The sequence below is a fragment of the Malania oleifera genome, chromosome 11, assembly GCF_029873635.1.
Source record: "Malania oleifera isolate guangnan ecotype guangnan chromosome 11, ASM2987363v1, whole genome shotgun sequence".
NCBI classification, from domain to species: domain Eukaryota; kingdom Viridiplantae; phylum Streptophyta; class Magnoliopsida; order Santalales; family Ximeniaceae; genus Malania; species Malania oleifera.
This window is the reverse complement of record NC_080427.1, coordinates 17,372,311-17,384,973: the sequence shown is the minus strand read 5'-3', so window position 1 is coordinate 17,384,973 and position 12,663 is coordinate 17,372,311. Positions and strand designations below refer to the sequence as shown.

General features: G+C 40.2%; 1 protein-coding gene across 1 annotated transcript; it reads right to left on the bottom strand.

The window, feature by feature from the left end:
• Nucleotides 1-11,879: 11,879 nt before the first annotated feature.
• LOC131167412 (uncharacterized) lies at nt 11,880-12,344 on the bottom strand. The gene has a single exon (XM_058126220.1). It carries the CDS (start codon nt 12,342-12,344, stop codon nt 11,880-11,882), a length of 465 nt encoding a protein of 154 aa, XP_057982203.1.
• Nucleotides 12,345-12,663: the final 319 nt, after the last annotated feature.

The following is a 12,663-nucleotide window of genomic DNA, read 5'->3' as shown; positions in this document are numbered from 1 at the left end:
ACAACAAGATAGAAAAATAATGTTTAGGTGCTCCCCCTATAAATTTGAATACATGCGTAGATTTTGTTAACTACATTTTATTCTAAGTAGATTTTACTGAATATATGTTAAAGAAATTTGTATTTAACCATTAAAAAGTCCTTAAACACACATGCATTAAAAAATCAAACACTGTGTCATACATGGTGTTCATGTGTACTTGGAACAATTCATATAAAAAATATTCAGTAGAGACAAGATATGTTGTTCAAGGTGCCTAGAAAACCTTCGAACTCAAAAAGTAGAAACAATGAGTATATGAGTCTATGCGCCAAGTGAGTTATGATCCTTTTCTCAAGGATGGGGCTTATGCTCCCCGGTATAGTCTCAAGCATACAAAAGTGCATTAACGATCAAGGATGGATTTCATTTAAGCACACTCAACACACATTCATCCTTTTAAATATTACTTAGCATGCAGAAGATTATAAGCATTAAGTTCATTTTTCTTAAAAGTGGGGCTTAAACTTCCCCTGTATATTTGCTAGCATACATACTTGCATTAAGTTCAGGATGATAGTCATTTAAGAGCATTCCTCAAAAATTCATCCTTTCAAAAGATTTTCAGCATGCAGCAAATATAGGCATTTAGCACATACTAGCATGACATATTGCATTTCGTTTTAAAACACGATAGCCAATCAAGGCTATACTCCAAAGGTAACGCAATAAGGGTTCAAAAGGATGACACAACTAAAAATGCTCAATGAGTGTGTGTAGTATGAATGCTCCCCCCGAGTTATGTGGCGTGATTGCTAACCATTTAGGTCCAACAGGACAACATAACCTAGGGATTAGGACCAAATGGTGTCCATGAACTAGTTCCACCTAGATCTATAAAATGTGTACATGTTTTTAGTTCAACGCAAACCAATAGGATTTAACATGTACTAATCTACTTAATTATCCAATCTAGGAAATGACATGAAGACTGTGCATATTTTTCCGTTAGACACATACCATTTTAAAATTTAACATGCACCAGCTAACTATAATTATTTTGCATTCTTTTAAAAAAAAATAATCATTAAGTTCTCCTAGCATGCATTTTATCATCATTCATTCTAGTACGTGGCTTTATTTTTGGGAAAAGTTTTACCGAAATTTTGGGAGCATCCCATGTGTAAATTGAACATTTTTCCATTTTTCCATGTACCAGAAACCTGATAGATTCAAGCAAGCAATATAAAGTAATCTGCATCATGCAGATAACATTCAGTTAAAGGCATACAAGAACCTATATCCATTACTAGCATGCAATTCTCATCAACTGCATCCGCCATGCAGGAGACATTCTAGACTAAGTATGCAATCAGGTAGTTCAATCAATATATCAAATAAAATATAAAATATAAACTATCCATACAAGGATATAATCATTAGGCAAGGATGGATAGTGCCATTCAGCTTAAAGCAGATCAAATTAAAAAAATATCCATCCATCAGAAAATATATTCATTTAGCACAAATGGATATTTGCATTCAGCTCAACACCAAATCATCCAAAAAGTATAAGCACAATATATATTGGATGAATTTTCTAAAATTTCTTGCTCCCCCTCAATTATGCAGCAAAGAATTATATGTTCAATTAATAGTATTTAGCACAGCAAATATTTTCAAAAATAAGGATGAACTTATGAATTCCATGAATTTAATTTATCTTTTGAAAATGATTATCGTTTGAGCTCAATTATGAGTTTAGGATTATACAATACATAGCATAAGATCAATTTCCAAAAACTCAATACTATGTGATGGACAAAGATATGCTATATCTAAGACATTCATACTAAAGCATATATAACATTATTAGAAGAATATTGTCCATTTGAATGAGATTCATTTAAACATGCTTATGAGGTTTAATTTAAGAATTGATAATGATATAAGCATGCACTAGCCAGAATTATCATATATTAACCAATCATAGTTATATATATATGTCGCGACGTCCCGAACCTGGCCTAAAGAGAACCGTTCTCTCTCTACGCAAAAAATGTGGGTTCGACTACGAACTGGAAAAATGGATGTGTGATTTTGAAAATGTGATTATTGTGGAAAAACAATGTGTGATGGAGTCGCCAATAACCTTTTGAAGTGCAGTTTGAACACTTGATTGCTACCCCGTCAGGGATAGAATTAGTTTGCATCACCAGAGTTGGACTCGGGAGTATGGTTACATGAGGGGAAGGTATTAGCACCCCCTATGCTCCCGTTCTTACGAACAGTACCAGATTAGTAAAAAATTATCCTTAGAATAAATTTAATGAGCCTGTCAGAATTGCTCCCTTTCAAAAATTAAAAGAATGAAAATACTATATAAGTATTCCCTCAAAACCGGGGCAATTCAATACTCCGAAGAGTCCATGCCCTTGGTTGCAATCATCGGGAAGGAAAAATCAAAAATAAAATTACAAAATACGCTCGCAGGGGATTTTAAGATCTGTAGGTTTCTCAAAGTAGAAAACTACTGTTCCGGGAGGTTTTCAAAGTTTGTTCGAGATAAAAATGATTTTTTGTGCCTGAGAAAATATTTTTGTGATTTTTTGTAAGGGTGAAAACATTTTTTTTGTGATTTTTCCCGAACTTCAAAATAATGCAAGTAAAAACAATGGAAGTCAAAGTGTGAAAATATTTTTGGAATTTTTTTTTTTGAGAATTTTGTGGATTTTCTGGATATCTAAATAGTAATGCACAAGCGAAACGGAGAAAACCGGTTTCTTGGGAAGGATGAACCGATCAAACATTGACCACTGTGGGGGAAAACCAATTTAAGGTCTTGGTCGAGACCATTAAGCCAACATGTGGTGATTTTTGCATGAGAGTGAGTGTACCAGGAGGGGAGTGGTCTTCATAAAGCAATTTTAATTTTAAAATTGTGATTTGATGATTTTTTTTATCTTTAATTAAAATAACACAAAGTCAATTAAACGAAGCACCAAAGATCAAGGCCAAAATATATTTTTTAGATTTTTCTTATGAATTTCCTGAATTTTTGTGATTTTTCTAACATTTTTATTAATTTTGTGGATTTTTATTACTTTTATTGAATTTATTGAAATTCATTTTTGAATTATTGAAGTTAAACCGGCTACAGACCGGTTCAACGGACCCAACTGGTTCGAGAATTTGAACCAATCAACGTGGGTCAACCCAGTTTAAGGTCTAGGGCAAGACCAGGCGACGCCACGTGGCGTGATACGAGTGGACAGATGCGGGGAGGTGCAGGTGGCTATCATGGCTTGATCTGGGTCATTCTGAGGTCCGTGCAGATCAAACGACTGGGAGGAACCCACATGGTGATCATTGAGTAAAGGGATCTGGTGTCAAAGGGGCTGTTGGTGTGGTTCGATCGTGACCATTAGTGGGATACTGATTCAACGATCAGGATCAGAGATTTAACCCAGCTTTAATGATGTTGCGTGTTAGTGCGCCATGCGTCACTCAGGGAAGGGGCTGCCGTTAATGATTCTGATACGGGATGATCCTATCGGTCGGCACATGAAAAGGATCGGATAACTGAGGTCGTTGCTCTGTGTGGATCTCCTGTCGTGGCCTAGCCTGATCCATCCAATGGGGAAACGATCCAATGGCCAATGGAGGAGACCCACAGTCTTCTGAACATGTTGATGATGATGGTGACGCGTCCGCCATGTGTGGCTTGGTGGGTTGATCATAATCATTGCTTCTAACACAGATGATGTTATCCGTTGGAGTCTCGCAGGGATCGAACGGTGGCAGATCCGAAGCGCTCCCAGAGCTGACACGCGTCATCACACAAGCGACGACACACTTATCCTTATGAGCGCTCCTAACACGGCTTAATCTTGCACATTGGAGGGAAACGGAGATCCAACGGTCATCGGGGTGATTCATACTCGACTTGATCCGACGGGCCAATACTCATCACATGTCTGGATCTAGTGACCTTGAGGTGAATCAAATAAAAGTTGAAAATTTTTCGGGGTCAAACTTTTACTCTCGTGCATCGTAGATGTTCTCTTTCTTTCTCCACTCTTTCCTCCCTCTTTGTTCTTCCCCCTCTCTACCAATCTAGAGCCATAAACTCCCCTTGTAATTCAAGCTAGACCAAACTCCACTCTTTCTTTCTCTCCTTCTTTTGTCCTTCCCGAGATGAAACCCCAAGGTTCCCTTCATCCAAGACCCTCTCAATCCTGCTGCAACTCCTCTTTTGAGTACCCGTCTCTGGAGGAATCCCTGGTCATTAAGAACCAGTGCCTTTCGAAAACTTAGGTCTGACCCTTGTACAAAAATCCCTCAACCTCTTATTTTCTACCTTTTCATTCTATCCAACGAACCTTTTTGCAAGCAGGGGTCTGTGCATTCGATCCAGCCCATGCAGGGTGCAGCTAAGTACCGGGCCCAGGAGGTGAGTCTTAGTTCAGAGGCTGATCGAGTTACCAAAGGAAGAAAAGCCCCCCCCCCCCAAAGCTAAGTGGTCCCTCATTTATTTTATTTTATTGTTTCTTCCTTTTTGTTTGTTTTCTTTTTGATTTCTAAAGACTAAGATGTGTGTGAGAATACTGATTTTAATCTAATTGGTGATCTTCATATGTTGTGACTAAGGGGAATTAGGGCTTGCTGGTCAGGGTTAGGGGTGCAACTTTGGTGAGGTTTTGGGTTGAAGACAAGCGAACTCGTATCAACCTAGTGGAAGTGTCACTAGGTTGACTCGTGCAAGGCGAACCAATGAATCGAGTGACTCGGACCTCTCGAGTATGTCACGTGTGTGTGCAATGGCATATGTGGGGTCTAATACACATGACAAGACACGTGTGTGGTCTAGTGGACTCAATGAGCTTAGCTTGAGTTTTTTTAGTGGGTCTGGGGGTGTTTGGAAGATGGGCTGAGTTTTGTAAATTGGCCTCAGGCTATTTTTGGAACGGGCTTTGGGGTGAAAGTTTTCAAATGGGCAGGCCCATTCTCCCTTTTTTTTTTTTTTTAAATAGAGGTCCTGTTTTCAAAACACAGCTAGCCCAATTCAGATTAAAACAACAAAAACCTATTTGGTTTTCAAAATGGGCTTCATGTGGATCTCGTGGGTTATCTGGGAAATGGGCTTTGGGTTAAGAATTTTGGAATGGGCTGGTTAGTTGTTTCAAAAATGGGCTATGGGTTGAATTTTGAAAAGGGCCAGTTAGTATTTTGAAACGGGCTTGGGTTAGAGCTAAAAAGTTGGGCTGGGCTAAAATGGGAACAAGCCAGGGGTCCTCGGGCCCAGGTTCGGTTTTAGGTCAATGGGTTAGGGTCACATGGTTAGGGGTTCTGTATTCGAAAACAGAGCTCCAATTTGGGTAGTCACCAAGGGATTCGAACCCTGACATGGGTTCGGGTTGGAGCCTTAAACACCCTATGCTTGCGTTCTGAAGAGAACCCGATTACTTGGAAGGTACCTGCATTCAAGTATAAACAGGATGGTGCGAATTAACTCCTCAAAATTAAGATATGGAGAGAAGAGGTTTACCTAATCTTGTGCTCCTCCTGTCTTCTTCTCCCTTCTATATCTATGCAAGGGTTCTCTGGTCTACTTCTTTGATCTGGTACTCTGCTTCTCTCCTTTAGCTCCTATTGTCTCTTCGAATGTACCTCAAATTTTCCAAAAATTCACACTCTCTACTCTCTCTTTTTTAGAAAAATGGGCAGAACCTCCCCTCTCTTTCTAATTTCTTTCTCTCCTGATTCTGGTAGTGTTTCTAGGCTCTCTAAGGGTATTGCCTCCTAAATTTTGCAGAGTTTTTCTAAGCCTTATTTCTTTTTTCTTTTTTCCTCTCTCATTCTTAGAAGGGTTTCTCCACTCCCCCTATTCTAATTTTCGCAGAGTGCTCTTACCAACCTTGCTACAGTGATCGGCTCCCCTTTTATTGGGGGTCCAAAGGTGCATTTGGCGCCAAGTTCATTCCCTCACCACTAACTTTGTCATGGAATAATTTTTCCTCGCACGTGTGACTGATTTGATTTCCTGATTCTGGGCTAACCAACTCTCCCTCTCCTGTGCTCCTGTAATCCTAAGGGTCCAGGTGGCTACCCAGGATTTGTGGGCATTTTGGGATGATTCCAGCTGGCAGGCGCGAAATAGAGGGCATGGCATCTGCTTCCTGCATTTTGACTTTTTATTTTCCTTCTTCAGGACCAACCAACTTTCCTTTTCTTTCCTTTGTGCGCAGGTGAAAGTGATAAGTCCAGATGACTATCCAGGATTTGCGGGTATTATTGGATCTGCCAGTTAGTAGCACCAGATAGGGGGGGGGGTAGGGTATCTTCCTTCTTTTGTTTTTGCAATTTCCATTTCTGCTACTAAACGATTTCCATGGTTTTTACTTCTCTATGTGCAGGTTGGCCGAGGTGATCCAGGTGGCAGTGTAGGAGAGGAGGGCACAAAACTATTATTTATACCTTGATTTTTATTTTGTACATATATATATATATATATATATTTGCTTTTAGTTTTCTTTGGCTGATGTATCTGTATGTAACCCCGGGCATTTTTCCATGTAACATCAATTTGTACATTTTATTCATAGCTTTTATTCCCCTTTGTGTGCTTGCTTGTGAGTAGGCGCTTTACACATGCACACATAGCTTGTAACATTTCCGCATCTTTTGATTTTGAACAATAACCAGAAATTTAGTTGACCTAGTTTAAAACATCAACAGAATAGTAAATATGACTTCTAATGACCCGAATAGGCCTTGCTCTAAAATTAAGACCCCTTTTCCAAACAAGTTAAGGTTTTCAATGGAAACTTGAGAGACTTGGTTTACTAAAATCTAGATTTTGAAATTACAATTAAAATTTAGAGGCCTAAATTTGTCATGAGGAGTACCAACTTTGGAATCAGAGAATCATATCTAATTTATTACAAGGTCTCTCAACTAATTTCTAGAATTGTGATTAAAACCTGAAATTATCAAAAGGGAGAATGGTTTTGAAATCACTTTGGGTTTTTGAGACTCAACCAAGATTAATTTTGCAAACTAAAGAGTCAATTAAAACTACCATAAACAAAACCTACAACTAGCCCCAAAAGACTAAAATTTGGACCAAATATTTTGATATTTAACTGAAATTAGGACTCGATCGAAGGATTAGGGTCTTAACTCCAAAACTCGGGGTCATTCGGATATCAAAGTCAATTCTTGTTTCGTTGGGTTTCCTTGGAGTGGCCTGGTTAAAATTGGTGTGTCGACAACTGCCCCTCTTTGTAGGCTTCGTTTGTTCAAAGTAATAGTAGGAACTATTCTACATTATTTGTAGTAACAAGATTGTAAAGATAAAAGACACCTTTTTTAACAACGTTGCTCGGACGTACATTTCCTTTACGTGCACTTGCTAGCCAAAGAGGACAAAGTATGATGGGAATGTGAAATGCGTGCTTTTTTTTTTTTAGGATGATGTGTCTCGTGATATTTAGCTAGGTCTTGTACATCACAAAAAGGGTAACAGGCCTCGGAACATTCAATTCGGGATTCCGCATATCACAAGAGGGTAACAGGCCTCAGAATATTCAATCCGGATTTCTGCGCCTCATGAGAGGGTAACGGGCCTCGGAATATTCAATCCAGGTTTTCGCGCCTCACAAAAGGGTAATAGGCCTTGGAATATTCATTCTTTGTTATCACATATCACAAAAGGGTAATGGGCCTCGGAATATTCATTTTGGATTTCCGCACCTCAAAAAAGGGTAACGGGCCTCAGAATATTCAATCCGAGTTTCCGTGCCTCACAAAAGGGTAACGGGCCTTGGAATATTCAATCCAGGTTTCCACGCCTCACAAAAGGGTAACGGTCCTCGAAATATTCAATCTGAGTTTTCGCGCCTCACAAAAGGGTAACGGGCCTCAGAATATTCAATTTGGGTTTCCGTGCCTCACAAAAGCGTAACGGTCCTCAGAATATTCAATCTGGGTTTCCGCGCCTCACAAAAGGCTAACGGGCCTCGGAATATTCAATTTGGGTTTCCGTGCCTTATAAGGGAGGTAACTTTGGGTCATGCCATGAGTGATAGATGATCATTCAGGCGTAGACTATCCTTAGGTTTTTCTTCTTGGAAAATGTCTTTTAGGTTTGGAACACAGTTGTCCTACTGGAGATGATCAATCGGGATCGAAACCCGAGATCTGTTGGAAAACGTCCTCAAATGTAGAGCTCTGAGTTACCCCAGTGGGGATGATTAATCGGGAATGAAGTCCCAAGATCTCTTGGAGAATGTTCTCAGGCGTAGGGCTCAGAGCTACTCCACTGGGGATGATCAATCGGGAGCTAAATCCTGAGATCGCTTAGCAATTTTTAGTTTCTCGATTTTGAGGCTTGAACATCAATGCCTCAATTGGTTACTAGGGGTCAGCTGTCCTAGTCTCAAAGTATGTCGTCTTGTGTCCGAGATCGGTGGTCCCAATTTCAAGCATTGTCAAGACAAGGATGGTTCAGCCAAGGACACCAAAAAAATCATACCACCAAATAAATATGGATGAAATGCTTGTGTCTACATGTATGCATGTTACTAAATTGAATGCAGGGGTATGTTCTTATATATACACAACGCCCATTACATGATATGTCTGTACGTCGTTATCTATAATGCGAATGCCTTTCCTTAAATGCATAAGGATGCGTGAGGCGCATGAGGATGCATGACTTTTCTTCTCCCAATGCGACTGCGGTCCATAACTCAATCCTGGATTTTGGCCACACTTCAAGTTTCCAGTCTGATACAAAGGTTCCTGACTTTGCTTTAACGAAACCCAGAGACTACCCCAGTTTCAATTCACCGGCCACCAAACTTTGCTATGTCTCTAATCTCAACCGAGTCTCGAAATCTATTCTAGTGTCTTGTTGCCATCGGTTTTGGCCACTTTTAGTCTTTGTTAGGTACTCGAAATCTGCCTTAGTGTCTGGCTATCAATACTTGTTTCAAAATATAGAAGATACTCAATATCTACACCAGTGTCTGGCTGTCAGCGCTTTAGAATTCCAGAAGATACTCCAAATCTGCCCCAGTGCATAGCTGTCGGCACCCTCTTCAAAATCCGAAAGATACTCAAAATCTGCCCCAGTGTCTGGCTATCGGCGCTTTAGATTCCATAAGGTACTCCAAATCTGCCCCCAGTGTCTGGCTATCGATACTTTCCATGATCTTCAAGACTCGGAGAGTGTTTAAAAATCTGTCTCAGTATTCGATCGTCAATGCTTCTAGCAATTTTCAAAACTTGAAAGGATACTCCGAATCTGACTCGGTATTTCGCTTGATATGCTTCAGGTTCCCTAATAGTTCTTGAACACTTTCCTGGTGTATTGGGTTCCTGATTTTTTACTTCAATAAATAGGGGACTCCTAATAATGAGAATGATTATGCATTTATGTCATTAACGTGCTGAATCAAGATGTCAAGTTGTGCAAAATAGTTGTTTTGTTATGTTCAAAATCTTTTCTAGGAAAAAGATAAGTTTCACAACAGCGTTCCCTGTCCTTAAGGTATCGATATTAATGAAAACTAACCCCCCCCCTTTTTCTGGCGGTGACTACCCCAGTTTCAATTAGAAGGAGACCGACCCTTTTGGTATCATGAGGTTGAATAGTGCCCTTAATTCCTTTGTTTGCTGAAGGTTCATCTTGGTGCTTTTGCTCACATTTCGATCTTTGGATTGTCTTTAAGACTTGGTACGACATGTAGGCTCAGGGATTTTGGTTTTTAGAAAAATGGGGAAACCAAGGCTAAAAAATCCCATCTTGTAGCCACCAACTCTGCCCCAGTTTGGGGTGTGACATTTTTGCAAGAATTTGACCGAACTCGTCCTTTTTGAACAAGTTTCTTACGTATCTTTTTAGGATCAGGTCATAACGTAGTTCAGACTCAATCATTGATTCTGAAAAATCATTTAAGACAACAAAGTGTGTCGATCTGGTCAAGACCTTTGTTTGGAGTATAATGTAGGCTTTGGGTACTCGTTAGAGAAGAAAAGGGTGTAATGTGGCTCGAATTTTCCTGATCTTTAGAAGGGTAATCTTTGGCCAAAGATCACATCTCAAGCACATCCCCTTTTTTTTTCTTTCTTTTTCACTTTTTTTCTGCATTTTCTTCTTTTTACTTTCCTTTTTATGGAGGATCCTTCATTTCTATTTCGGTTTGAACTCCATTTGGGGACTGAAACTCCTTTAAAGCTACCCCAGTGTGGGGTATGATCATTTGACAGGTAAGTCAAAAATTGAGAAATTTTAGGCTCAAATAAGCTAGTAAAGGGTTTTTCAGGTTCTCATTTTGGGTAGCGAAAGAAATGACTTGCCATCATTTCGGTAACCAATTGTTGTCTCGCATGATTTGTCAGACCCTTGAAAACCCTAGCCCGGTTTGATTTTGGAAATGACTTTCTTAAAGAAAACAATTTTTTTTTTTTTTTGAAGCTTAAAGAGATTTATCAAATGATTTAAAGGCATCGAGCTCTTTACAGGAAAACTCGTGGTCCAAAGATGGTCATCCGTCATTCAATCAAAACCATGAGCAAAGAGAGAAAATATGAAATGATGTTGTAATCCTTTCATTAATTTCTTTTGAAGATGTACATGACAATCAAGCATAATACTTTTTTACAGCGTCAGAATTGACAAGATGTAATAGGTCGGCTCCTTCCATATCTGTCAACAGTAAGACGTCTCCTGAGAATTCCTTTTTCACCACATAAGGCCCTTTGTAGTTTGGTGTCCACTTGCCGCGAGGGTCGGCATGGATTGGTAAAATCTTCTACAACACCAGGTCCCCTTCTTGGAACTGCCAGGGTCGAACTTTTCAGTTGAACGCTCTTATCATCCTTCTTTGGTACAATTGTTTATGGGCTATAGCGGCCATCCTTTTCTCCTCGATCAAGTTTAACCGGTCATATCGGGATCGTACCCATTCTGCCTCAGTCAACTCTACTTCTTTCAAGCCTCTAAGAGATGGGATCTCAACTTCTACAGGGACCACTACCTCCATCCTATACACCAAAGAGAAAGGAGTAGTGCCTATGGAGGTTCTGGATGTAGTCCTATAAGCCATCAGAGCAAATGGAAGCTTGTCATGCCAATCTTTGCAAGTTTATGTCATCTTCTCCAAGATGTTCTTAATGTCCTTATTGGCTGCCTCCACCGCCCCATTCATCTGTGGCCTATATGCTGAATTGTGGTGCTTGACCTTGAACTGATTGCATAGCTTGGTCATTACTGTGTTGTTCAGGTTCTTGGCATTATCTGTGATTATTCTTTCAGGGATTCTGTACCGGAAAATCAACTCCCTTTTAACGAAATGACTTACTACATTCTGTAGGACACCGAAATACGAGGCAGCTTCTACCCACTTAGTAAAGTAATTGATTTCCACAAAGATGAAATAGTATCCGTTACAAGCTTTTGGACTTATCGGCCTGATCACATCCATTCCCCAGGCTAAAAAGGGCCAAGGTGCAGAGAGAACATGAAGCGGGGTCGGTGGGACTTGTATCCGATCATCATAAACTTGGCACTTATGGCATTTTCAAGCGTAGTCAATGCAATCTTTTTCCATGGTCGTCCGGTAGTACCTGCTCGTAAGTATTTTCCGTGCCAATGGATGGCCCCCAGCATAGGTGTTGCAAACTCCTTCGTGAACCTCACACATAACTTGTTGGGCCTCTTGCGCCTTCACACATCGTAGGAGAGTCATGTCGTGATTCCTTTTGTACAAAACTTCGCCGTCCAAAAAGAAACCCATGGCCAATCTTATAATAGTCTTCCAATCATTATTGGCTGCCCCTTTGAGATACTCCCTTTTTTGGATATACGTTTTGATATCGTAAAACCAAGGTTTTTAGTCGGCCTCCTCTACCACCATACAGTGGGCAGGTTTGGACTGTACTCTGATTTGGATAGTTTCGATCTTCACTCCTTCTTCCACCTTGAACAAAGGCGCCAGCGTAGCCAACGCATCAGGCATCATGTTGTTCTCTCTTGGCATATGAGAGAAACTGATACTGTCAAACCCTTCTATCATCTTTTGAATGTACTCACGATACGATACTAGCTTGGAATCCTGAGTTTCCCATTCTCTGGTTAGCTGGTAGATGACCAAGGCTGAATCTCCCCTTATTGTTAGTCGCTTGACACCCCGATCCATAGCGGCCTGCAAACCCAGTACACACGCCTCGTATTCGGCCATGTTGTTAGTGCAAGGGAAGGTGAGCTTAGCTACCACTGGATAATGTTTCCCATCCAGGGATATGAGCACCGCACCTATTCCATGTCCCCAAACATTGACTGCCCCATCAAACAACATCATCCATTCTTTGGGGTCTTCTCCCCCTTGGGTTATGGAGTCAATTTCTTGGTCTGGGAATTAGAACTCCATAAGTTGATAATCCTCTATGGCTCTTTCAGCCAGGTATTCTGTAATGAAACTACCCTTAATAGCTTTCCTGGTGACGTAAGAAATATCATATTATGTCAACAACATCTGCCATCGTGCTACTCGTCTGGTTACCGCGTGTTTTTCAAATACGTACTTAATTGGGTCCATTTTGGAGATCAGCGAGGTGGAGTAATACAATGTGTATTGGCTCAACCTACTGACCGTCTATACCAAAGCGCAACATATT

What these genes read in the sequence shown, in the direction of transcription:
- LOC131167412 (XM_058126220.1), bottom strand. Translation starts at nt 12,344, where the DNA reads ATGTTGTTTGATGGGGCAGTCAATGTTTGGGGACATGGAATAGGTGCG.